Raw genomic sequence first — 27,475 nt, 5'->3', positions numbered from 1 at the left:
GGCTTTCATGGTGGTGGACTGCATTCGCACTACTAGTATTTGGGTCAAATGTAAACTACTGCGTATGTTACATTCTTTGGAAGCGACCTGCTTTTCAGGGAAGAGCAGAATGGCTGAAGGAGTGGGTTGATGTTGTGGATGCGTGGACTATGGGGAATCAAATGGGAAGATGCTTCTGAATCCAATGATTACCCGAATTTGATTCCCGCCTCCAGCACTGACTGACTGTGCGACTTCCAGGAAGCCATGTAACCTTTTCTATTGCAATTTCCTCATCTGTAACATCGGGAGATAACTCAATAAGATAATGCCCTGTCTGGTCATCGCAGAGGTTAAATAAGACTATTTCTACACAGTACTTAAGAAAATGCCTGGCACTTACATGGTCAATAAATGTAAGCTGCTGCTTCCTCCTCCTCCTGTTTCTCTTTCTCTTCCTTTTCCTCTTCTCTCCCTCCTCCTCCTGCTTCCTTGTTATTGTTCCTCATTGCTCCTCAATCCTCTATGCTGCTACTGTTCATAGTCATCGAATACAGTGATTCTATCAGTTTGTGTCCCAGGAGGCACAAGATGGCACATTCCATTTACTTCGGATTTTTGAAGACACTGTTTTCTACACAAACCTTTTACTTGGAATAGTTTTAGATTTAAAAAGTTGCAAAGATGGTGCGGTGAGTTTCCATAAACTCCTTGCCCTAATGTTATCATCTCACATCACTAGGGCATGTTTGTCAAATTGAAGAAATCAATGTTGGTACATCAGTCACTGTGGCAGGCAGCATTCTACGATTCCACCTGGTGTCCTAGTCAATCCAATACTGATGTAGGTGTTGCTGTGAAGGGAATTTGCAGAAGCAACTGAGAATCCAAATCAGTTCACTTTAGGGAAGGGAAATTACCAGGGTGGGCCTGGTCTAATCCCATGAACCTGTAGGATCTTGGTCTAGAGCTCAGAGACAGGGATGTCAGAGGCAAAGCCTGAGGGATCTGATAGAAGCAAAATTCTCTTGCTAACTTTGAACATGGAGGATGCTATGTGGCAAGGCCCTGAGGGTCTTTAGATGTTTACGGTGACCCTTAACTCACAGACGGTAAGTGGGAAACTCAGTCTTGTAAGTGCAACAGATAAATTTGACCAATGACCCAGCTGAAGTGTATTCTTCCTCAGAGCCTCTAGAAAGGAGCACAGCCTGGCTGATACTCTGATTTCAGCTTTGTAAATCCCTGGGGGTAGTCCCTTCGTAGTCCCTAAATGGGATTTGGTCCCATTGTGCCAGGACTTCTGATCCATAGAGCTGTGTGGGAATATTTTTGGTACTTGATTATGAATAGAAAATTAACGTAATTGCTACTGGCTAAACTCCAGGCTCTACCTGGATGTTACCACTAATTTTTTCATTAACGTCCATTAGGTGTTCTAGAATCTAGTACAGGAAATAACAACACGTTTCATTGTCGTATCTCCACAGTCTCCTCTGATCTGTGACAATTTCTCAACCTTTTCTTGTTTTTCATGGCCTTGGCAGTTTTGAGGGGTACTGGTTTGGTATTGTGCATTTGGGGCTTGCCTGACTTGTTTCCTCATGGTTAGACTGGGGTTCTGGGATTTCTGAAAGAATATCACAGAGGTGAAGTGCCTTCTCATTACATCATATGAGGAAGAACCTGACATGTACGTGACATCACTGGGGATGTTAACCTTGATCTCCTCCTTCAGGTAGAGCCTGTCAGGTTTCTACACTATAAAGTTGCTATTTTTCCCCTTTCGTACTCTATGCTCTTTGAAAGCAAGTCACTAAGTTCCATTTATCCTACTGGCGGTGGAGGGATTAAGCTCTATCTTCTGGAGGGGAGAGTATCTACTTATGTTATTTGGGATTTTTCCATAGGAAGGTTCAGAAGAGACTTAAAAAAATTAACAGTTAATTGGCTTGACAGAGATGCAATTTACATAAAATAGTTCACCTACTTGAAATGTAGAAGGTGAATCTTTGTAAATGTATGTATCCATGAAAACACCACAACCAAGATGCAGAATATTTCCATTATCCCTGCAAGTTTCTCTTCTTTTGCTTCCCGGTCAACCACCAGCCCAGCAACTGCTGATCTGCCTTCAATCACGTCAGGGTCGATTTGTCATTTCTAGGGTTTCATTCGAGTGGATTCAGATAGGATATCCTCTTTTGTGCCCCCTTCTTTTTGCTCAGCACTGTGTTTTTGAGATTCATCAACGTTGCTGAGGTGTCGGTAGTTTGTTACTCTTTACTGACAAACACTATTCTGTTGTCTGAAGAAACCACATCTTGTTTACCCACTTACCCACTGATGGGCTTTTGGGTTGCTTCCGGCGTTTGGCCACCATGCATAACACTACTATGCACATTTGTGCGCGTGAGTCTTTATGCAGACGTATGTTTTCATTTAGACATTTGGAGTGAAATTGCTGCGTCATATGATACGTTTAAATTTCTAAGAAATTGCCAAAATGTTCTCCATGTTCCACTCCCACCAGGAGCGTATGAGCAGCCCAGTCGCTCTGCGTTCTCACCCGTGGTTGGTGTGGCCGGTCTTCTCCATCGCACACATTCTAATGGGTGTGCAGGTGTTCTCTCACTGTGGTTCTCTTCTTTGGTAAAGTGTCTGTCCAAAGCGTTGGCCTATTTCTATTACATTGTCTTGCCGTTGTCGATTTCTAATTGCTCTTAATGTATTCTGAATACAAATTCCACGTCAAATATATGGAGTGCTTTTCTAACTCTCTTCTTTCATTCCGCCCACCCCCCGCCGTCTGCCCAGGATCCAGTTTATTCTGCCTTGGGGAGAGTGGTGGGTACCACCCTGTGCCAGAAGAGGGAGGGCCTGAGGGTCAGGTAAGGCCCGTGGCAGGATGAGGGTGGCAGGGCATGGCGCTAAGCCCCTGGAATGTGGTGAGGCCAGGCTGGGGCCCCAGAGGCGGCGGTGGGAGGACGGCGCAGATGCCCCTGTTGCCAGAGCGGAAGGCACTGGCTGGGGCTGGGCTGGGGCTCCAGGGCTATGGACCCAAGCCACACAGGCACCCCAGGAAGCGGGGCACAGGGTCATGTGACACGGAACGTGACACAGAGGCACACAGCTCAAGAGTAAGCACACGGACAAGCGGGCAAAGATTCACAGGCCAGAGGGACACCCAGCCGTGGCCGAACACGTGGATAAAATGGCGGTGTCATACCAGACCACAAGGGACACAGGGCACAAGAGGACATGTGGCCTCGATGGCCACAGAGGGCTGACCTAGGCCATGGAGTGCAAAGGACAGGGTAAGGGGCCCTTTGGGCATGACTGCACAGCAATCATGGTAAGAGGGCGGCAGGGGCTGGGCTGGAGGCGCCTGGGGGTTAGCACGCCGCGCAGCCCCTCTGGGGCTCAGCCCGTCTTGCACACTTACCTAAGCTGCTTCCACCTCATCACAGACGACCAACAGGATGGCCACGTCCAGGCTGGCCCTGCCCAGGCGGGGGTCAGAGCCCTGGCAGAGCGCCTTGAGCCGCTCACCGCTCCCGGTCTGCAGGCGCGCTCGCACGCGGTTGAAGCTGCGCGTCCCCTCGTCCCGCATCCGGGTCTCGATGATGCAGGGACGTGTTCACGCGAGAGCTGGGAGCGCCCGGTGACCCCGGGTTCCGGGCCTCCTTAAATTGACCTTTTCACACCAGCTGCGCGGGGGTGGGTCTTGACCGAGAAGCGGGTGGCCCGGTGAGGCCCTGGCTCGTCCCCTTCAGCCCTTGTTTGCGCACGATCTCCGTGACCCCCGCGGAAGCATCCTCTGGAGTCGGGGTTGGGGCACCTCTGGTGGTGGGTGAACTTCACCGTGAACGCCTCCGGGAGGCGCCGGACCACTTGGGCCTCAGCCACACAGCAGGCGGCGCGTGCCGTGTGGTTGCTAAGGGACAGAGGGTCCTAGCCCGCCGGATGGAGGCCTGGGGCGAGACCGTCGCTGCACGCAGTCCCCAAAGCCCAGGTAGGCCACTGCGGGCCCTCGTGTAGCTGCGGCTGCCTCTTCACGCGCCGGGTGGTGGGGAAGGTGATGCCGGACGCTAAGGACACCCGGGATCCGGGCCCCGGAGACCCTCGCCCGGCCTCCCGGCTTCCCGGCCCGCCGTGGCAGGACGCCAGTGCCTGGGGGACCCCGCGCCCCATGCCCGGGGTCCCTGCCGGGCGCCAGAGAGGCGGCGCCCCCGCAGTGGGATGGGTTACATTTTGATGAAGTCCAATTCGTCGCTTTTTTTCTTCTATGGCTTCTGGATTTTCTTTTTCGTTTTGGTCTTACTTAAGAAATCTTTGCCAAAAAAAGAGGTTAGAGTGGGAGAGAGCCAAAGCATAAGAGACTCTTAAAAACTGAGAACAAACTGAGGGTTGATGGGGGGTGGGAGGGAGGGGAGGGTGGGTGATGCGTATTGAAGAGGACACCTTTTGGGATGAGCACTGGGTGTTGTATGGAAACCAATTTGACAATAAATTTCATAAATTGAAGAAAAAAAAGAAGAAAAAAATAAAAATGTTGAGCAAGAATTAGGTAAAAAAAAAAAAAAAAAGAAGAAATCTTTGCCTATCTCAAATTTGCTAAGACCATCTTCTGTGTTTTATTTATTTTTTTCCCTAGAACTTTTATGCTAATAGCTTTTACATTGAGGTGTATGATTTATCTTGAATACGTTTTTGTTAAGTAAGGGTTAGGGCGCATTGGTTTTCATGTGAATTTTCGGTTGTTACAGCATCATTTGTTGAAAAGACTCTTCTTACCCCAATAATTGCTTACCTTGGAAACTTTGTGACATATATATGTGTGGGTCAGTTTCTGGTTCTTCTGTTTTATTTTTCTTGTAATTTTTTTTAAACGTTTATTGATTTTTGAGAGACAGAGAGACAGCGTGAGTGGGGGAGGGAGAGAGAGAGTGAGACAGAATCGGAAGCAGGCTCCAGGCTCTGAGCTGTCATCGCAGAGTCGGATGCAGGGCTGGAACTTATGAACCAGGAGATCATGACCTGAGCCACCCAGGCGCCCCCTCTGTTCGTTTGTTTGTTTGTTTGTTTATTTATTTATTTATTTATTTATTTATTTTTAAGTTTATTTTTACTTATTTTGAGAGAGACAGAGTGAGTGGGAAGGGACAGAGAAAGAGGGAGGGAGAGGATCCCAGGCAGGCTCTGCAGCGTCCGTGCAGAGCCCAGCCTGGGGTTCAAACCCGTGAAATGGTGAGATCATGACCTGAGTCCAGGCTTAACCGACTTGAGCCACCCGGGGAACCCCTGGTTCCATCAGATGTCAGGACCGCCCCATCCTTGTCCTGAGGTTTACTCTGTCTAATAATAATAATGTAGCCACTCAAACTTTCCTATGACTGGCGTTGGCATGGTGTATTTTTTCTATCCCTTCATTTAACCTAGATGTGTCCTTGTATTTAAAGGTTTTATTTTTATTTTTTAAAACTATCATATAATGGGATGCTGTGGTTATCTTCTGGAGGTAGAATGGACCCCCCTCCAAAAAAATTAGTTGGACATTGAGACTGATGATGCCAGGCATGCACGAAGAAAGTATGACGAGATTTATTACTCAAATACTGAGGTTTCGGGTTTCAGTGCCAGGAGGGCTTTACTGTGGTTAGTTAGGAGTTGGCCCTGGGTAAGAGCTCCTTAACCTGGTTGTCAGGGCTTGCTTGGTGCCCTGCACTTCCTGCAGGTGCCGAGGGAGGGAGCTCTAGGGCTTTCTTACCAGCGAGCCCAGATGTGGGTCCCGGGGAGAGAGCCATGGGACTTGAATGCCCTCAGCAGTCAAATATCAAACTTGGAGCTGGACTGTGTTCCACTGGGTGTTGCTTTTTCTGGCGGTCTGACAGTTTCTGTCCTTGAAATAGAACGTTTAGATCATTATGTTTGATGTAACTACGCTTGCGTTTGGGTTTAAATCTACCATATTGCCATGTTTTCTGCTTGTTTCATTTGTTGTTTCCTTTTTCTCTTTTTCTTGACATCTTTCTGATTGAGAATTTTTAGTATTACATTTTTTAAAGTGTTTGATAAGCTAGTTTTTTCAAGAATGTTTTTTTTTAATGTTTATTTTTATTTTTGAGAGAGAGACACACACAGAGACAGAGACAGAGTGACAGAGAGACAGAGCATGTGTGGGGCAGGGGCAGAGAGAGAGGGAGACACAGAATCAGAATCAGGCTCCAGGCTCTGAGCTGTCAACACAGAACTTGACCTCATGAACTGTGACCTGGGCTGAAGCCGGACGCTTGACCAACTGAGCCACCCAGGTGCCCTGATAAGCTAGTTTTCATTTTAGTTTTTAAGAGATTATTTATTTTGAGAGTGAGGGAGTGAGAGAGCACGTGCACGGGCAGGGGAGGGGCAGAGAGAGAGAGAATCCCAAGCAGGCTCCACACTGTTAGCACACAGCCTGACACGGGGCTCAAACCCACCAACCTTGAGATCATGAGCTGAGCCGAAACTAAGAGTCGGTGCTCAACTGACTGAACCACCCAGGGGCCCCTTTGGTATTATGTTTATCTGCAATATTGATTTACTAGTGGTTGTTTTAGATCTACTACACTTTGCATATTTAACCCTTCACCGACCATCTTCAGGAAATACACCACTTAATTGTTAATGTGCGAACTTTCAAAGAGTGTGCTTCCATTTTATGCTCTCCTCCTTTTTGCTATTCTAGTGACAGATTTTATTTCTGTTTCTTATAAACCCTGAAATAGATTGCTGTTGTTTTTGCTTTAAGCCGTCAATTATCTTTTAAAAATGAGCAAAAATGTCTTTTATAATTACTCACAGTTTACCATTTTGGTCAATCTTTAGTACTTTCTGTAGATCTGAGTTTCTATTGGTATGATTTTCTTTACCGTTTAATGAAATTTTGTGGGTGAAATCAAGCGGCTCTTTGGCTAGAGGTATGGAGGTGATTGGACTCCTAAGGCACATATGATGGACCCATGGGGACGTAAAATTGGACTTTTCTTGCCTTGCTTGAGACTCCAAATTCACGGAAAGAGCCATGAAATGGTCAGGCAAACAAAATTTTTAAACCTCTGGTTTTCAATAGTGTAGCGATCAGCCACACACGGCTACATTACATTTAAATTAAAGTAAAAAAGTCAGTTCCCGTATTCGTTATTTATTGGGTGCATAAAAAATCACACCAAAATGTGCGAGCTGAAAACAGTAAATATTTCTGATCTGATTTTTCCTGTGGGTTAGGAATCTTGGTAGAGCTTAGCATCAGAAGCTATATAAGAAAACAGAACGTCCTTTCTTTAAAGTTAAAATTATCACACACATTTTCTTTTAGTGTCCCATGGCAGGATTCTGGTGGGACGAAGCATACTCTTCGTAACAGTGGAAAGTGTTAGGGAAATAGAATTAAACACTAAAGTGTTCTTCCAACCTAGAGATTCTCTTGACAAAGGTGGTAGAAAAAGAAAACACTTTTATTATTGAAGAAGCATTGAACCAGAATGTGACGCGTATCACAGGCCATTCGCTAAGAGAGTACAAAGGCAGAGGGCAACCACAGCCTGTTATATAGCCAAGCAGATGTAACTCATAACATACATATTCTGAAACAATAAACCGTAACTATTCCTCAAGTAAGAGGACTTGATAGCACCATGTGTCACAAACAGTTCGTCCTGGATTCATCTGGGAATTGAGGTGACCATCTGTGTGAGCTACTTGGCTTTATCCAGAGGAAAAACAGACTTCTCCTATTTTTAGGGTCGGAGGCAGTTTTTGGAACCTGGCCCTCTGACTTAGGTGCCCACCCTTCTAGAAAACTGGGAGATGGGGGTGCTGGCTCCCATGAAGTTTACATTTCCAAGAGGTGGTTCACGGGTCCTTGAGAAAAGGCTTTCCTCAAGCCATGAAGCTGACAGAAGGCTCAGTCTTCAAAAGGGGGTATAGACATTTCAGAGAGGAGAAAGTGTTTAGAATTACACATTTTCTAGAGTAAATGATGAGAAAAAGGAGAGGAGGGGAATCTCTTGTATTTGACAGGAAGAATTAAGCCTCTTATTTTTAATTTATTTTTAAAAGTTTTTTTTAACGTTTATTTTCGAGAGAGAGGGAGAGAGCGAGCGAGAGCGAGCACAAGCCGGGGGAGGGGTGGAGAGAGAGGGAGACACAGGATCTGAAGCAGGCTCCAGGCTCTGAGCTGTCAGCACAGAGCCCTAGGCAGGGCTCGAACTCGTGAACCGCGAGATCATGACCTGAGCCGAAGTCGGACACTTAACCGACGGAGCCACCCAGGCGCCCCTATTTTTGATTTGTATTTGCCCTCAACGTTGTTGGCATTGACCTTGTGTTTTTGCATTTACTATTAGGGCGGTCAGTCGCAGCCTACTTCCCACAGCTGTCCTATCTCGCTCCGAAATTTATGTAAGACAATGCGGTCGTAAATATACTTTCAGGTCTCTGTCTCTTTGAGCTCATTACATTGTTTTCTTTATCGTCGTGTTTACTGTCTTGAACTGATAGTGCCAGATTTTTGGAAATAGTATCCAGCAAGCCCACTTACTGGAGTTACAGAGTGTAGAAAATAGTGACTCCTCGTAGACAGTAGGATAATAGCCGAGTTTTCTGTTTCATTTCGTATGAGTCATGCCTCGTTAAATCAAATCACGGTCATCTTGCGTTTAGCCACCGCATCAGAACATAAGGTGACGTTTCCTCGGTTCTAAAGTGTTATTGGATTCCAGGTGGAGCAGCAGTTCTCTCCCAGGTTGCTTTGTGTCTCTGCATCAGAGTTTGGAAAAGTGTTCCAGGACACCAATACGTGTATTAAGCCCATCAACGGTGTTTACGCGGTCTGGCTCACTGAGCTCACACAGACTAATCCCCTGGGTTTTAAAAAATACGTACGATTCTCTGTTTGTGATGGCATTCTGCATCTGCAAACAGACGGTATCTCATCGCCACACGGGAAGCCTGTCTCTGCGGGATGTGTCGGTGGAATGACCGGTTCTCAGCGGCGTCAGCGTGCGTTGCCTTCCAGGTCGTTGATGTGCCACTCTTGGAGTGGGCGTAAACATCACCTCCCAGGCGGAAACGCGGACGGTGCTCCGTTGTGTGCAGGTTATCTTCACTTCCCTTTGGTCTGACCGCTCAAAAAACCGTACTTACAACGCAAGCTATCGTTTTTCTTAAAATGAGTGTGAGATAGAAAATACAGGTCAAAGAATCCTTCTTGGGGAGAAAGCAATCACATTCGTAGTCTCAAGTGAAATATGAATCATCTTAGGCAATCTTCTGGGTTATGCGTGTTGCCGGTTTCCACCCATTTGGGTAGACAGTGATGAGACACGGAAACAATAGCAGTCTTAAATGTTAAGATTCTAGAAGGCCGGGGCCCGGCCTTGGGTTTCTGTGCTCTGGGACATCCCCGTCCTCTGGGCAATCACACACACGTAGCCACTTGGGAGGGAGAACCCTCAGGGAAGTTCTGGGCTGTTCTGTCTATTGTAAAATGTCTTCCTGAATTTACGAGTTTGCCTTTTCTTTATGGGATTCTTAAGTTTTTTGGATATTTAGTTTTCTGATTGCCCGCCAGCTATTTTCTGACCGGTCTCAGGTACTTACCTGTAATATATTGCATTCATACTCCTTGTCTAGGTCCAGACCTTGAACTCTGCCTTGATCACTTAACATTGGGACGTTTTCCCAAATTTTGGCCTGCTTGTGTTTTGAATCCAGTTCCCATATTCTGGCCTTCGGGACGCTTGACTTATTTATTTATTTTTTGGTCACCCTATCATATATGGGAACCCACTGCCTGATTCAGCATGGCACACTGTCGGGACAGAATAATTGTTAGTCGAATGGCCTACACTACAGTGCACACAGTGAGGCAGATAACACATTTTCCAGATGTTTATTATGTCTTTTATAGTAGAAATACAAATGAGTTCTTATAGGACAAATGATAGGCTCCTGAGTGGCTTATGGGGAAAGACTCAGTCATTTGTTAATTTGTCACATTGTCACTGACCACCTGTGTGTGCTTCAGGTATGCAGCATAAATAATTTGGGCAGACTCCCTGTTCTGAGGGAGTCGGTAGGATTGTCCATTGAGGGTTGTCCCCAGAGGACGATATCATCTCATAAGGGAAGGAGGTATGTATCCTTCCATTTATAAACAGAAATAGTTTGTGAAGCTCGGCTTTCATCTTTGACTATTGTGAAAATTGTGTCAAAAACTGACATAAAAATAGCTTGACATGCCAAATGTTATCCCATGACATTTAACGGAAAATTATCTGGAAATGAATTTTCTCATTAAACTCCCTCAAGTCTCATATGACAATTTAAATATGGTCATTTTTAACATCTTGATGACCAGTGAAGGCAACTTGGTAGATCACAGATCACAGAATTTCATTTTTTAATTTGCAGTTTCATGGTGCTTCCATATGACAGGGACACTGGCGTATCATTAAATATGGTTAAATGTATATGAACACATTGAGCATTGGCCCGGAGTTGGTAAGAAAGAGGTTGCTCTTAAAAACAAATTTAATTAAGAAGTCTTTTCCACCCAAGTCCTTCCAGAAACAATAGTAATTATGTGTGTTTTGTGCAATTCTCTTCCTCATCCTCCTCAGCTCACTTTAGTGAGTCATAATTTACATGAAAGAAAACGCATGCCCTGTAAGTGTGCACATCAGTGCCTTTTATAAACTCCTGTGTAACCACCAGCCAGTCAACTTGTAGAGCGTTCGTCCCACCAGAAGTTTCCCTTGGACTCTCTTACCATCAGTATCCTCCCCAGCTCCAGCCCCAGGAAACCGCCAGTCAGCTTTTGGTCACCGCAGGCTGGGCTTCGTAGATGTGGAAACACACATTACGTGTTCTCTCCATCCTGCTGCTTTTGCTCAGCACAGCGTGTGGGAGGTTCATCCCGCGGCAGGAGTCGGTACTTTTCTTCCTGTCTGTCACCGAGTCCTATTATTCCATTGTCTGTCCATTCCCCTGCTCATGCATATTTGAGTTGTTTCTGGCTTTTGGCCCTGCGAATAAAGCTGCTCCGGACATTTGGGTGTAGTCCTTTCATGGATACAGGTTTTCAGTTCTCTTAGGTAAATATTGGGGTGGGGGGGCTGCTAGGTCATATGTTAGGTACCTGTTTACTTTTTATAAGAATTGGCCACACTGATTTCCAAAGGGGTCGTACCTTTCTGTGTCCCCCACCAGTAGCGTATGGGCATTCTTGCTCCGTATTCTCTCCAGCATTGATGTGGCCAGCTTTTAGAACTAAAATTAGAGTTTGGACCCCCGTAATGGGTGCGAGGTGTACTCTGTGGGGGCGGAAGCTCGAGAGCACGTAACTATCCGTTCCTTATATAACTTTTCACTGAAGCATTTCTTTATCAATACGGAGTGAATATATCCTGTGTTAGGCAATGAATTATAATGTATTACTTTAAAAATAAAGACACGAGATTTGAATTTTCCATCCATTTCCCTACGCGGGGCCCCAGTGCAGGCAGCGGTCGCGGGTTGCTTCTCTGACTGGCCTAGAATGCAGGCAAAAGTTTTCAGTTCTCACAACTAGGTATCAGTCGTGCCCTCTACTGGATATGATTCCGATGCCTATGAGCCTTTGTCTTGCGTGCTTCTGTAAAGTTTCTTTTGAACCCCAAATAAAATAACAAGCAGTTGAAAGTTGTGGTCTAAAGGCATTCCAACAATCAAGTCTTCGAAACCCCCAGAATGCTATACCAGTTTCGCCTTCATTGAATCATTAGAAATGAGTGAAGACTGAATTTAGAAGACTGAGTGTTGTTGACGCTCTGAATTTACTTCTTACCGAAAACTTTCTTTTAAAATACTATTCAGGATCCCAGGTCTTGGGCCAACCTTCTGATCCTTTTACATTTGTCACCAACTCATGCCTCTCATTTCTTTTCTTCAGCCTTGTCAGGTAGCCCAGAGCCTCTCTGTGCATCCAGACAGCCGCGGGCCACCTTGTCTTCCTTTCCCAGCCTGTTCGCCGCACAGTCGCTCAGTTCTCGTGGCCGAGTCTTACCCTTACGTGCCTAAATATTTACTTGCTCTGCTGTGTTCTTGGGCTGCTGAATTCTGCTGGAGAAAATTTAGACCTTTCTCAAATCCTCCAGAATTCACATTTTATGAAATCAGCGGGGATTCAGTACTGACTGAGAAGGATTTGGAATGAACACAGTCCTTTTAAGCAAAGCTGTGTCCTAGAAACTAAAACTTGTCAATACCTGATCTTTGTATATTGATGTACTTCAGAGGCAGTTCTAGGCCCTCCTTTCTCATCACATTACGTTCTCTCCCTAGGATCTCATTCTTGCCTTTAGCTGCCCTTTTTTTTTTTTTTTTTTTTTTTTTTTTTAACCAAGTTTTAGAGTTCCTGAATAAATATGGAAAAACTTTTATGTTGAACATGACAAATTTAGAGCTTCAGATCATATCCTGCACCGGCTTTCTGGACTCATGTATTCCAGTGCTTACTGGACAAGTCCATTGAGATGTCTCAAAAATAATTAAGGGGCATCTGGGGGGCTCAGTTGGTGAAGTGTCGGACTCTTGATTTCAGCTCACGTCATGATCTCATGGTTTGTCAGTTCAAGCCCTGTACCTGGGTCTGCACTCACAGTGCAGAGCCTGCTCGGGATTCTCTTTCTCCCTCTTTGCCCTTCCCCCCTGCATGCGCACCGCCCCCAAAATAAATAAACTTAAAAAAAAAGCAGTTAAAATTCGACAGATACAAACCTAAACCCAGGATCTTTTCTTCCTTCCAAAACAAAATCTTCTTCCATGCGACCAGTTGGGTAGGCCAGAAACTTGGACATGGTTTTTGGCTTCTGTCTCTCATTTCTGTCATGTATAATGTGTTGCTGGAATCCTGTGCACTTTACTTGTGAAGTAATTCTTACATATCTGGTTTTCCCCAGTGCCACTTCTGACATTCTGATGGCTTACTGATTAATCTCACTGTATCTACACTGTTCTTTTCTCTCATCCATTTATATCACAATAGCCAGAGATATAATTTTAAAATGCAGATATGATGATCTCAGTCTCATCTTTGGGAAACAAACAAATGAAACCTGTACTGGCTTTCCATTTGTTTTAGGATAAAATAGAAAGTTGTGAACGTGGCCTACAGCACCTTTCATGTTTGGTACCAAACTACCTTCAGCCTTATCATGCTCTGCTCCTATTTTGAATTTTCTTTTTTTTTTTTTTTTTTTAAATTTTTTTTTTTCAACGTTTATTTATTTTTGGGACAGAGAGAGACAGAGCATGAACGGGGGAGGGGCAGAGAGAGAGGGAGACACAGAATCGGAAACAGGCTCCAGGCTCCGAGCCATCAGCCCAGAGCCCGACGCGGGGCTCGAACTCCCGGACCGCGAGATCGTGACCTGGCTGAAGTCGGACGCTTAACCGACTGCGCCACCCAGGCGCCCCTTGAATTTTCTTTTTAATGTGATAGTATATTTTTAAATTATCTTTCCTCTGTGTGGTGGGTCACTTGTACTTTGTTGAAACGAAAAAAAGAGGAAAGCAACAAATAATTTGAATAAATGTTTTATTGATCATCTATTTCACAAAATAAAAGAAATTTAGACAAGTAAGGGTGCTAGATGTCACCTAAATTCAAATAAATGTGGGTATTTAGGTTAGTACGTTTGAATAGTAGATATGGTTTTTGAAATAGATATTATTCAAATTTAGTAGAAGATGGAGTATTAAAATATCCTTTTACCTCGTGTTGAACATTTTGTCCAAAGGGGAATTATCCTGGGGAGATAAAGTAGGTTTACATGTGTTTGTAGAAAGAGGGAGATAGATAGACAACCGTTACGTTCCCAGTGATGACTATGAGATTGGAAAGGAACAAAAGAATGAAAGAGAATATGTTATTTTTAGCAGTCAATGTACTGGAAAAACTGCATTTCTCGGTAAGTAGTGGCAGGCTAATTGTATCTAAGGGGAAGAGACTCTGCCCAGGAAGAGAATGCAGTTGGTCTTATTGTGCTTGATGAAGAACAGGAAAGGGTGATCACAACGAAAATGGTAAATTGGTGGTGATGTATACCCAACATTTACGTTTGTAGAAGCTGCGGCCTCGGCGCCCTCTTCAGTCACCTCCACAAAGGACTTGTGGAGGGCTTTAGACACCACGAGATCCAGGCTCCCTGTCATGCCTGAGAAGTTGGCTCTCTGTGTATTGAAGGCGTCCAGCATCCCCAAGGCTTGCAGCGTGGCCTTGAGGTCATAGTCGTCTTCCACTTTGAACCGAGGTAAATATAAATCCACCCATCTATCGCTCATATTCTGTGAGCTCGTCCACTCTGCTAGTTTCTCAGCGGTGAGCTGGTCTTCAAGCTACAGCGGTAGAAAACAGGAACAACCGACATGATTCTCATTGGACATCAAACATGATTTAACATTGGATTGAATTATAGAAACCTTTTATTTTGACAGTAAATGTAAAAACAGGAGATTCAGTTTATTACATCTTATCTGAGGAGGCAGAAATAACACAGTCATAAAAAGATATTATACAATTGAAAAATGTACTATATATTCATGACTGTGTTGTATTTCTGTATACATAAATACATATGCATTGTATAAATGTATACACATGGATATATATGCATACATATATGCGCAACAGAATTATTAAATCAGATCATTTTGTGAGAAATGAACTATGTATCTATTTTTTACACTCCCCACATGACATGCTTCATTTTCAAATAGACTCGTCTTGTTACTATCCTTGTATACCTAACTTTTTACACCCTGATTTAAATAATGATGATAGTGTATGTCCTACTTATATTCCTTTTTCTTGCTTGACCTATTTGTAAACATTTCTCATACAGATATATAGTACTCTAAACAAGTTTAAATTGTTACACACTATTAACACTAAATTGATGATTCAACGTACACATATTTTTAAGCATTCACTATGTGTCAGTCGCTAAGTTAAACTCTTGGCGATAGGAAGATACGCCATTGTTCCTTGTTCTGAACCTTTCAATATTTTGAGCTCCTTGCCTTGTTGGATTCGTTACTTTAAGTTAAAATCCCAGGACTGGGATTCCTGATGTTATTGATCATGAGGATTGCTGAGCTGGAGTGTGCACAGGGTCGTGGCTCTTCATGTGTACTGACGTATTACTTTCCCCGAGGATCTCCAAAGCCCAGCGTTAGCACAGTATCTATTTTGGTTGCAGCAAGGTCACTGGGATGTCAGCAGCATCACGGGCTGTTGGAGTCATTGCAAGCTGCCATCTTTGGATCGTCTTTTATGCGTCAGATACTATTGTTGGTATTCTTATATATTAACTTCATTATAACAGTTTTAAGAGGAAAATAGTAGTTTTTTGTTTGTTTGTTTGTTTGTCTCTGAGCAATGAGACTCTGCATGATTTTCGAGCTCCTAGCAACAGAATACTTCCAGATTGAAAAGCTAAATCTGTTTGTCCGTTGTCTGCAAAACTACTGTGATTTAATATTTCAGATGTACCCTTTGTTGTTTTAATTTGCTCGTTTTGCTTATAAGTGAGCTTGCAAATATTTCCACGTGTCACGTCGCCTACATATGAGTGCTTATTTCCTTGTCTTCACGTGAATAGACTGGAATATATTAGAAGTTCTTATGGTTGCAAAATATTAATGTGTGCACCTAGGTAGGTTTTTCAGAATATTAATGGCACCTGCGATGTTGAGGTTTTCTGTATAATCTTCTATATCACGCTGCAATATTTAAGATCGTTACCGTTTGAGGGGTGCCTGGGTGGCTCAGTTGGTTAAGCGTCCGACTTTGGCTCAGGTCACGATCTCACGGTTTGTGAGTTTGAGCCCCATGTCGGGCTCTGTGCTGACAGCTCAGAGCCTAGAGCCTGCTTCAGATTCTGTGTCTCCCTCTCTCTCTCTGCCTCTCCCCCACTTGTGCTCTGTCTCTCTCTGTCTCTGTCTCTCTCTCAAAAATAAAATGTTAAAAAAAAAAAAAGATATTTACTTTTTGGAACACACAGGATTCTAGATTCTCCTTAACAATTCTTTTTTAGGCTGTTGGCAGAGAAGAAATGACCCACTCTGTACTTGAACTCTGTCAGCCACCACCAGCTAACTGTGATCATTGGTGCAGTGAATGACGCACACAAGCATTGTACTGCTGGGAAGTGAGGCAATAGTAGGAAGAATCAGAGATACGAGGCTGTACCTTCTGCAGACCGTCCACTTCATTTGGCAACAGCAACATCATGCTTAGATCCTTGCCTTTGTATGGCATTTCCAGGATCTTGGCCTGTACGTCCTCCAGTGAGGTGAAATTGAAGACACTGGACTGTTTCATCATCTGCACGGGTTTGCTTGTATCCTGAGGTAATTGACGTGGCAAACAAACGCCAAGTGAGGCATTATTCAACAGAAGATAACGCTATTGAGATACGCATCCTCCTTCTAACAGATGGTAGGGTTCTCCAAGTATCCCCAAGTAAATAGAGTCAAAAAAAATCAAAGAAGAGGACAATGCAACCATGACAAATTCTGTTTTCTACCTGCAGTTGTACACACTGTCAGACAGGAGTTGAAAGTTAACATTCCATGTATGACTGTGTTACGTTATTATAAATAAATTACAGGGGCACCTAGGTGGCTCTATCTGTTAAGCGTCCAACATCGGCTCAATTCATGATCTCACGGTCTGTGAGTTCAAGCCCCGCGTCAGGCTCTGTGCTGACAGCTCGGAGTCTGGAGCCTGCTTCGGATTCTGGGTCTCCCTCTCTCTCTGCCCCTCCCCAACTCATGCTCTGTCTCTCTCTCTCTCTCTCAAAAATAAATAAACATTAAATAAATAAATCAATTATAATACCTTGTTCAGCCAAAATTTTTCCTCCACCGTATATTTTTTATCAAATTTCTTGTCCCACAGTCCTTTGAAATAGACTGCGTTCACCAGAACCAGAACGGTAGACTCAAGAGAGTTTTCGGGAAGCAGATCCTTGATTTTTCCTGCAAAAGTAAGAACATCAGAGGTCTGCCGTAGAAGTACAAGTGGTTTGTTTGGAAGATGCTCTGGAAGTTACAAGCGATCATTAATTATTCACACAAGTCACTACTTTAGGGACAGTGAGCAGTGGTTCTCGAGGTTCAGCTTTCCTCACGGCACCAGCCTGATAGAGACACCCCTCGTTGTCATGGGAAAGGTGTTCAGCTTCTGTTTTTGGAGGACTTTGGTCACCACACACTGAAGAGTCATACACTGGGGTCAGCTGCTCTTGCAAGCGACTCCACCCCCCCTTCCCTTCCTCAGTTCTTCCACTCCTCCCTCCCTCCTTTCCTTTCTGTTTTTCAACTTTAGGCTCACGGCTGTGAGGAAATAGGGCTTGATTGTTCTTTAGGACAAATGGCACGAGCTCTATAGTCTGAAACATAAGTGCTGTCAGACACCACTCCCCGCGGTGTCTTCCTCTTTATTCTCCACTAGAATAGAGAACAGAGGATGTGAACCGAAGACAGGGTCTGAGCAGAGTGTTGAGGTTCACAGACATCCGGTCATCTCTGGCCACGAGCAAACACAGATTGCCAGCCGTGTTTCCTTGTAGTCGTCTTTCTGTTCTACCTCCTGGGCTCCCCTTGTTACTCTCCACATTGACTTGGACCATTCGGTCATCTGCAGTGCCCTTCTCCATCCTCTCTTCAAAGCCAAGCCCCGCCCCACGGGCATCCCATAGGGTGTCAAGAATAGGTTTCATGCACAGCAGGGACTCAAAAGTGTTTTGTTTTGTTTTTTAAATGGGAGAGCTCCCATACTCTACCATTTGTTTGGCTTTCCACCCAGGAATTAATCTTCTTACGGGTTTCTTCTGCCGCATTTTGAAAATCAACAGATTCCACACTGGCTAGGTAAAATTTCTTGACGTTATCCATATATTCCTTTGATGTGGGAAGGAAGGAAGGACACAAAGAAGAATTAAGAGTAATTTGTCAGTAACTATGTATTCCCAAGTTAATTATCTTCAATCTTGACAAGATAGAGTACAAGGAATCTAGACGAACCCTGGAGAAACCTACTTTTTCCTGCCCATGCATATTTTACACGGTTACCACGTGGGTAACGTGAAAAGGAAGCACAGGCTGGTGCAAGAATGAAGTCTTCGAAGGGCAATGCCTTCTGTACCTAGGCTGGGACAGGAGAGGCCGTGGGTTGCAAACTGCAAAGCGTGATGCCCCAAAGGAGATGGTGTGCTTCTGGGACTCCTCACCAGTACCGTCAATCCTTAGTCTTCCATTCTGGGCATTCAGTCTTCCCTGGTACTTCCCCAACTCTCCTTAGAGACTCACAAGCCTGCCCTCTCATCAGTATCCCATTAGTCATTGCCCATCAAAATTTATACTGTGTAACTGAGTGGTGTCAGCTCACGAGGGGCATCTCATGACTTCCTTTGCTACTGAGCCTTCCCTTGGGTTATAAAGCAATCCCTGAACCCACACTCTATACTGGCACATTGTCAGGTTCTAGGAAACTTCATCTGGTATAGTTGAGGCAAGGGAATCTTGCACCCCGTGTAAATGCTCCCCATGTGGATCAGCCAGGTTCATCTGCCTGACTGTCTCCCGTTTGGTCATTGAAGGACTGACGGCCCAGGATTCAAATAAGGTGTGAAGGCCAGGTGAAACTTACTTGAAGAAATGGATACTTGTTTTCTCCATAGAACTTGTTGGCAGTGTTCAGTTCATATGCATCAGTGGGTTTCTTTAATTCCGTTAGAAGCTTTTGAAATTGGTGGTGCACATTGCCCAACTTTTCAACCTTCAAATATCAAAAAGTAAGCTCATTGTAGTCTCTGTCAACGTAAATATAAACACTAACCCCGTGTCTATCTATTAGATCCGAAGGTAAAGTTTGGTATTCCCACAGATGACATTCATTGTTGTTCCCTGATTTTCGGTGGATTTACTTAAATATTCTTCAAAATCTTTGCATTCAGTCTCTTCTAGGAAATTCTTTGTTCCTGCTCTAAATAATCCAGTCTTTTCACTTTTGAACTGTAGATGCAGTACAATTCCACCATTGGATTGCCTTCTAATTGCTACAAACGATTAGGTTAAGCTTCCCAGCTAAACGTAAGCTCCCTAAAGACTAGAAGCATATCGCATTTTAGCAGCCATCACTGGTGTGATAATGTTGGATTTGTACATTTCAGTTACGTTATGACATGAAGTCCTGTGCCCTCCTAGATGGTATTATGTTCTAAGACCTACTGACCATGACCTTCACTCATGATAGCCGTACTCTTACATGTAGGAACAGTATGTGCCGGGTAAGGACTCTACATTGGTATCTGTGGGTCTTTAGACTAATTCAGATGAAAAAAGAAACTCAGAATTAAATAAACTTTCCAAAGAGCCATGGGGAGCCAGCGACAATTTTTGAACCTAGGCCTGTCTGAATCCAGAAACTTCCACTTGCTAGCTAAGAGATTTGGACCATCAGGTTATGAACTATATAACTCATATAATAATTTTTCACAATTTACTTGGATGTGTGCTTATTCCTCTTAATTCCATTTATGAATTAATTAAAATGATACTATTTTAGCAACAGTTTTATGATTACTGTAATTATTGTTATTCTATGATGACAATACATAAAATTTGTCAGGGTTTCCAGTAATCTAGGCACTGTCGTAATGTTTTACATCTGTCTGTATGTACTGAGGCAGATTCTTTTATTACTCCCAGTTCTCCGGGCTGAGGTCACTGTGCCTCAGAGCAGTTGTGTCTTGTTCACGTTCCCTAGTGGTGAACAGCAGAGCAGGAATTTGAAGCTCTTTAAGAACAGTAGTGATCTCCACTCCGGAAACAAAAATACGAAAGAAATCAATATGTAATATGAAATGAGAAACAACTCTGTCCAATCTATTTTGCTTAAGATTTCTCCTAAAAGCTGACTTTTCACAGTTTATCTGAAATTCCCGTTTTAAAGTGGGACCCTCTTGGATGTGTGATTCTCCTTCTAGACCCCAGTGCTCTGTGACTCACGTGATCTGTTGTAGTTCTTCCTCTCGTGTTGTGTGTGGCTTTGTTGAGGTGAAGGACCTGGAAGAGGCAGGAAGTGGGACAAGAAAAGTACTTAAAAGATCTGGAAGTCAAAAAGAGAGAAAGAACCCCAATACAAACAAAACAAAACCTCAAAACAAACCAAACCAAAACCAATACGCAAAGGAAAAAGAGAAAACTGCAGTGTAAGCATTTGCTCCTTGAAAAACGACCACAAAGCTGATTGATCACCAGCCACTTCAAAGAATCCTGTGTTGTTATTCATTGTTCAGGAAACGTGAGGATGTTTTCCATGGATTTCAGTCAGCGCCTCACTTCTACCGTTACTCTTCCATTTAAGCCTCTCCTCTACTTGTTGTGCAGTTGTGGGAGTTCATCCCAGCTCCCAGAGGAAATGTAGGCACAGGGAGGCAAATGGGGCAGAGCCCAGGGGAGGGCGTGTGCTCCCCACAGCTCTGTGCTCACCCAGTTGTGGGAATGTTTGCCCAGCCTCCTGTGCTGCACAGCCGGATCTGTGGTCATCTGCACCCAAGCCAACGGAGAGATCCGTCTAAGCTGGTCAGTGTGTAGGCAGCTGACACCTACCTTCCCAATTTCGAGGGCAGTGTTTTCTCTGGCTCCTAAGTAGGTCATGGCTAATGCTGATGTGATGGATAAAGGGGAATAGAAGATGTTGTCATTCTTCTTTGATAGTTTGAACTGCTGGAACAGATCCAATGCAAAGTGGGTGTTTGCTTCACTGAGTGAATCCATGGCGACCTTGATGTGACCTGGAGTTCCTAGAGAAGCATCAGGTTCATATTATGGCTTTACTGAAGGGAGGGTTAGTCTATCATGAATTTTCTTAAAAATTTTTTTTTAAATGTTTATTTTTGAGAGAGAGAGAGCTGAGGAGGAGCAGAAAGAGAGAGACACACAGAATCTGAAGCAGTCTCCAGGCTCTGAGCTGTCAGCACAGAGCCTGATGCACGGCTTGAACCCACGGACAGACCGCAAGATCATGACCTGAGTCTAAGTCAGACACTTAACAGACAGCCACCCAGGTGCCCCGGTACAATGAAATTTTCTGAAAAGAAATGACTTTTATTTGGATTGTGGGATTTTGGCAACTAAAGTTTTTCTTCCTTTTACTTTTTAACCCCTTTCAATGTACACGTATAAATTTCATAATTAGACAACTATCAAAATTACCGTACACATAAAAAAAAACTTTTGTGAGAAAGTAATGGAACTTCTTTCTTTCTTTCTTTCTTTCTTTCATTACTGGCAGGACTAGGCCTCGGTAGAAAATGCTTTATTGCAGATACTAACACACAGATTCATGTAATAACATTCAGCCGCGTCCCGTGAGGCACCTCTCTGCCTTTTCCTTCAAGGTTCTGTGGGTGCCAGACCCTCTCCCCACCCCCCATGTTCCACAGGGGGCATTGCATAATCAGAAATAAATAAAGGGTAAATCAGATGAAGAAGGTGTTTCAAATGTACTCTGGCAGAGCAAGTAGAATATAATCGCATGGAATGAAATAGACGCATGCTATAAAGAGTCATTGCCATTATTTTCAGAAATGATTCCAGTTGTTAAGCTGGAGCGGCTGGAAGCACTTACCTGTGTCCCTGGAGGAAGCAGAGGTGGGCAGGGAGCCTGTCAGCCTGTGTGCAGTGAGTGGGGAGATCCTGAATATATATACCTCTCTCCTGCCACCTTCCGCTCCTCCTTGCAGTTGGTATTTCAAGTAAATCAACTTTTGATTTCTTAATCAGGCTAACCGTGACATGTATCCACTCAAAATATTCAGGAGAATAAAACATGATTCTTCCATTACTGTACTTCCTTTCCACATGCAGCAGAAAATACTGCAGCCCTGCAATCCTCGGCTCTTAGGAGATGCATGTAGGTGTCTTTTCTAGTACCAGTGAGGATAAAGTTAAAATGCCAACTTCCTCTCACCCGCCTGCTACAGCCACCTGGAAACAACCCTTAAAAAGTCTTCTCTTGGATGTTGATGTCTTTAAGGCCCACATCAAACAGAAACAGTGAAAAAGTTTACATTTTCTGTCTCCTGTTCTGAAACAGGCTTGTTCAGCCTGTCCATTTCCTTAGGAATTATTCTGTATAACCAGGAAAATAGCTCGAGTTCTGTCGAAAGCTCTCCTGCCGAGGTGGCCGAGCAATAGGCGGGGAACAAGAGTCTGTTGCCTTCCCCTAAAGGCTGTGCCTTGAGAACTGTCCTCCTTGTGACCGCCCATGCCCCCTTGCAGCCAGTCCCGGATTTTCTCTGTGTTTGAAGATCAGTGTGGGGCTCGTTTACCTAGCGGTGTTCACCTGCTCACAAGGAGAAGAACAATCGATATAAACAGGAACCATCTTGAGTGGCAGCATTCTGATTTTTTTATATAAATATGAATCAAAAATAGATCGTTTGAGCTCCAGAATCGTGACATTTATCTGTCACTTGGCCTTCACTATACCGGTGTCATATTCATGGACAGGACACCATAGTCAGAAAAAATGGTAAGAAAAAATGAGGAAAAGGTGTTCTTTGAATGCCATGGTTAATTCTTCTATCACTGGAACCTTACGCTGCTCACGTGCATAGATGGGCTAATATTAAAAACTTGACTTCTATCGAGTGGGGACACCTTTAACAGCTTATTAAGGCAGGTCTCTTTGTTAGCCCCATTTCACAGGTGACAGAAACGAGGCACAGAGCAGGTGAATAAAGGCTCAGGTTTCTAGGGGTAGTGAATTGCACAGGTGAGCTATCCAGGCAGATCAGCTGGCTCAGGAACCTGCCTGTGTATCCGCTACCCAGACTAGGTTAGACAGACTCTGGGTTTGAGATGACATATCTCCTTGTGTTTAAGTGAAAGGAACCTTCTGCACTCTCAGAAGAAAATAAAGTCTTCCTACAAAATCGGAAGGGGTGAGGCTCAGTCAAATACTAAGTCCCACGGTCACCAGGAGAGGAGGCTGGGCTTTCAGATGCCCCTTTAGGGCTCCGTCCTGAGACAGCCAAGAACAGCGAGTGGCGAATCAAATCAGGGTGATTTCCTTTGAGCGTGAGGCTCAGAGAGAGAATCAAATCGCATCCAGCCCTCCCTTCCCCCAGACAGCTCTCTCAAGCTGGGGTTTAGTAGAAATGAATAGGGAGGGCGGGGAAAGAGGCAGACGAAAGAAAGTGTTTTCCCCCAGATACGCCGTACCCTGAAGCCTGGCTGTGGTGGGGAGAGGGTGGTGATCGTGGGACATCTGGCACAACATCTGCCCTGCCTTGAGGGTGGGGGCTATTTGTACTGCGGGTCGAATTTATAGTTCACATGCTATGAGCTCACTTTTTTAAAATGTAAAATTCACTAGTTTGTAGTACAGTGACAAGGTTGTGCAGATCGCCATGAATTATTTCCAGAAGAGTTTCATCACCCCCACTAAGAGACCCCTCCATGGTTCTCCCTTACCACAGTCTCTGGAAGCCACTAACCTACTTGTCTGTGTGAATTTGTCTATTCTGGATTTTTCATTTAGATGGACTTGCAGGGTGTATGGCCTTGTCTCATGTTCCTTCCACTTAGCGGTCTTCACCCATATTGTAGCATGTGTTGCTGCTTCGTTTCTTTATATGACTAAATAACGTTCCATCGTGTGATAATAGCACTGTTTGTAATCCATTCATGTGCCAGTGTACATTTGGGTTTGGTCACTCTTTGGCTATCGTGAATGATGCTGACGTGACCTTTCGCGTAGAAATTTCAGCATGGACGTATGTTTTCATCTCTTGGGCATAGACCAAGGAGTGAACTCACTGTCAATATGGTAATTCTGTGTTTGATTCTGAACTGCCAGACTATGCCATTTTATATTCCCACCAGAATATGACGGGGTTATGTGTGGGAGTTCTAGCACGCTTCTCCAGCACTCGTTACTCTTGTGAGTCCTTTCTAACACTTGCCAAGGACAGGGTCTTGTGTCTCAGCACATCATGAATTCACAGGAAGATTCACCTACAACAATGTCCCAGGAGCTCAGAAGATGGAGGGAGGGGGTGGAGGTAGGGGGCCCGACCCCTTGGGCATGGCTGCTTGCTCTTAGCTCTCCTCTAGCCCCCTGTGTGGAGTGAATTCTGAGTGGGACTGTTATGTAACAGGACCCCGGAGTTGAGACTGGATGAGGGTAAGGGAGGAGGAACACTACTGGGGTTTTGATGAAGGAGTGGGTCCAAAGACAGAAGTAAATGACAAGAAAAAGAACCACGATGAAAAATTACAAACACGAGGAATAGGAGCTTCTCTGTCAAGCTCCTATTCAATCACAGGAGACAATCACAGGCCATTGTCACCAGATAGAAATGGGGGTTCCTGGAGGAGGAGGAGGAGCAGGAGGGGTTTCTCTGGGCTCCAAGAGAAAGGGACCTGACCTCATGGGACAGAAAAAGCAGCTCAGGCTGGGCTTGGAAGGAAGAAATTTGGTGACAGCGTGGGATCAATTGGCTTTGAAGGGAACTTCTGACCGAGGCCGAATTCTCCTGACACTAAGCTGCTAAGATTTGTCATGCAGAAGTGAATGTGAGGAAAGGGGACTCATTATAAGGATCAGGAGTTTGCTTAAATTTAGAGAGATCTTGGGCTCACATGAAAAATAACTTCATACTTTTCTTCTGTTCCCAAAAAGCGTTCCTGGCACGTAATAGACAGGATTGTGACATCCTGATGTCTTACACTGTTACAGAAGACTCAGCAATTCTCAGATATTTTTGCATGTGATTACCGGCCAACTTGTGTCTCTGGGTATTTTCTAAATATACACCAATGTCATTAACCAATGATATTGGGTTCCAGGAATCCAGGAACCCAATAAAACTTAGGAATGCACACTTTCGGGAGCCATCCTGCTATTGCTAATGCCTTTATGGGTTGGTGAAGAAATATCCCCTTGGTTGTCCTGACCCTTACTTCCTTGTGAAGGGCATGATTTGTCAAGTTGCACATCCTAGGGGAAATCCTATTTCTTCCTTCTTACGAAGCATATGGTTGTGTCTGTTTACAGGCAAACTGGTTAGTGGAGACTAAGCATCCAGTAATAGAATATCTGCCAATTACTGTATTCCCTGCAGATACAGATATAGATACAGCTATGTATACATTGAATGACATCAGAATGGGGTTAAGTAGCTTTGTAAAAAAAATTCACAGAGGATCACTCATTCTGCTAAGATTTAAAGAGACATCAGTTAGGGCAGTGGTCTCCCGTGTAAGTATATCATGGAAGACAGACAAATCCATATTACCTCCACCCTTTTCCCCATTCCCACGCCTCCAGCACCACCCAGAACAGTCATCCTACTCTCTGCTTTCAGTTGAATCCAACACTGTTCCTCGTTGTTCTCTTACAACTCCCTCCCTGATTCATGGTGGCATTCCTTTTGCCAAGAAACGCCAATGTAGGCGTGGGCTCCCGCTTTTCCTCTTCCTCTTTGCTTTTCTGAAATAATGGATTTTCCCCATGACTGACTGCATGTCACTTGATCTTTCCTCAGAGGCTCCTTCTCACTCCCCCAACTTCATACTGTGAAGCCAGGATACATGGTCTTCTCTTTCTTTTTTTTCCACTGCTTTTTCTAGCCATTGCTTTTTTTACTGTCTTCAATGACCTGTTTTCAGTTTCTAGCCATGAGGGTATATCACCATGTGCCCACTGACCGTCTTGTGTGTTACTCCTTAATATTCACCAGGTCATCTGTTACCTCTGCGCCCTTTTACGGTTTTAGCTCTTCATCCTAAATGCTTCCAGTATTCCGGGTGACTTCAAAACTTTCATAGTCAACAAGTGGAATCCATTCGTATTTTATTTTACATTTCTGTTTTAGCTGAATCTCCTTCTTTGTGAAAAGCTTCTCGTGTCTTTTGCCCTTTTCTTCACTGGATTTATGATGTTTCTTATCTATTTGCTCTTGATATGCTCTTTATATAAAGTAATGTTGTTGATGCCTTCTTTGGAGTACCAAAGGAAAGGCAAAGTTCTAGAGGGGTAAAGAAACTTGACTATATGAGATGTTGGTTTGCTGGGGATTTAATTTGCTTTCCAGTTCTACCCTTTGCTCTTTCAACTTCCTGTGGGTTCCAGGAAGCTGAGACATAGGGAGCCATAATCAAGGTCTTGTCCTCTGACAGACAGTTGCATTTGGCCAGTGTTGAGGCAGCAAGAGTCACCTAGCTTCCTCTCAGCTAGGTTGCCAAGGGATGAATGCATTTATTTCCCAAAAGCCACAGATGCTATTGGGAAACCTTTTCTGTAGCTACAGCTGTTTTCTGGATTTTGGTAACCTCTCCCTTTGCTCTTTAGGTCTAGGGATGGCAGTGTCTCCCCACTGTTGTCAGCCTTGTGATATTCACTATCTTTTCTCGGTTTCTCTTAGACCTGACCATACATTGTATAGTCTCTTTATTAAACTTTCCTGAATTATCCATCTTGACTGTGTCATTTGTTTTCTGCTGGGCCCTTGACCAATACAGTAAGTAAATTGCTTTAGGAGAAATATCTTCAAATGGAAATCAGGTTGCTCACGTATTGAGAAGCACGTGCTGAGAGCAAATGGGGCATTGGCATATGGCCGCAAGTTCCCATTGATGGAAGCAAGACATAAAGTGCAGTGGAAAGGTGTGGGGACATCAGGTGGCTGTGGTGCTTAGTTGCTATGGTGACAACTTTGATTATAAAGATTGTGGGATCAGCTGCTTACTTATGATGGGCTTGGGAAGTTCAATTCCAACTGAAATCTGAAACATGTTTTCCATGGATCTTGACAAGTAAGTACTAAAAGATACAATACGTTTGTAGTGATAAGATGTTTCACCTTTCTAAGAAAATGCAATTAAGACAACAGTGAGATTAACACCAGTAACAGTTTTTAAATACTCAGGATTGGTGTTATGTGGAAGAAGAGAATTATTGATAAAATCTTGGTGAAGATGTTAGTACAACTACTTTGGGAATATTTGGCAGTATGTGCTTAAGAGTCAGCAGTTCTCGGGATGCCTGAGTGGCTCAGTCAGTTAAGCATCTGACCCTTGGTTTCAGCTCAGGTCATGATCTCATGGTTCTTGGGTTTGAGCCCCGCATTCTATACTGTCAATGTGGAGCCTGTTTGGAATTCTCTCTCACACTCTCTGCCCTTCCCCTATTGTGCTCTCTCTCTCTCTCTCTCTCTCAAAAATAATAAGTAAACTTAAAAAAAGAGTCGGCAGTTCTCTGTCTAAATATAGTACACCTTAGATGTACCCCTACATGCAGTGCTCAAGGATACACGTGTAAGGGGGTTAATTGCAGTACAGTTGGCAATGGTGAGAGGTAGAAACAATTTAGATGTATATTAATAGAAGACTA

The 27,475-nt window shown here is 44.1% G+C and overlaps 1 protein-coding gene across 2 annotated transcripts; it reads right to left on the bottom strand.

The window, feature by feature from the left end:
- Positions 1 to 13,998: 13,998 nt before the first annotated feature.
- Positions 13,999 to 20,850, bottom strand: SERPINB3 (serpin family B member 3). Of its 2 annotated transcripts, none has more exons than XM_030292232.1 (7): positions 20,683 to 20,850; positions 20,080 to 20,136; positions 18,719 to 18,847; positions 17,853 to 17,970; positions 16,907 to 17,046; positions 16,256 to 16,411; positions 13,999 to 14,400 (listed from the first exon to the last, which is right to left on the bottom strand). In XM_030292232.1, exons 1-7 carry the CDS (start codon positions 20,848 to 20,850, stop codon positions 13,999 to 14,001), a joined length of 1,170 nt encoding a protein of 389 aa, XP_030148092.1. The 2 variants fall into 2 exon arrangements, with proteins under 2 accessions (XP_030148092.1, XP_030148094.1); XM_030292234.1 differs by having other exon boundaries at positions 16,256 to 16,348.
- Between the last annotated feature and the right edge of the window lie 6,625 nt (positions 20,851 to 27,475).

This window comes from Lynx canadensis, chromosome D3, assembly GCF_007474595.2.
Source record: "Lynx canadensis isolate LIC74 chromosome D3, mLynCan4.pri.v2, whole genome shotgun sequence".
Classification (NCBI taxonomy): domain Eukaryota; kingdom Metazoa; phylum Chordata; class Mammalia; order Carnivora; family Felidae; genus Lynx; species Lynx canadensis.
The sequence above is the reverse complement of the archived record's forward strand: the minus strand, read 5'-3'. Positions and strand labels throughout refer to the sequence as shown.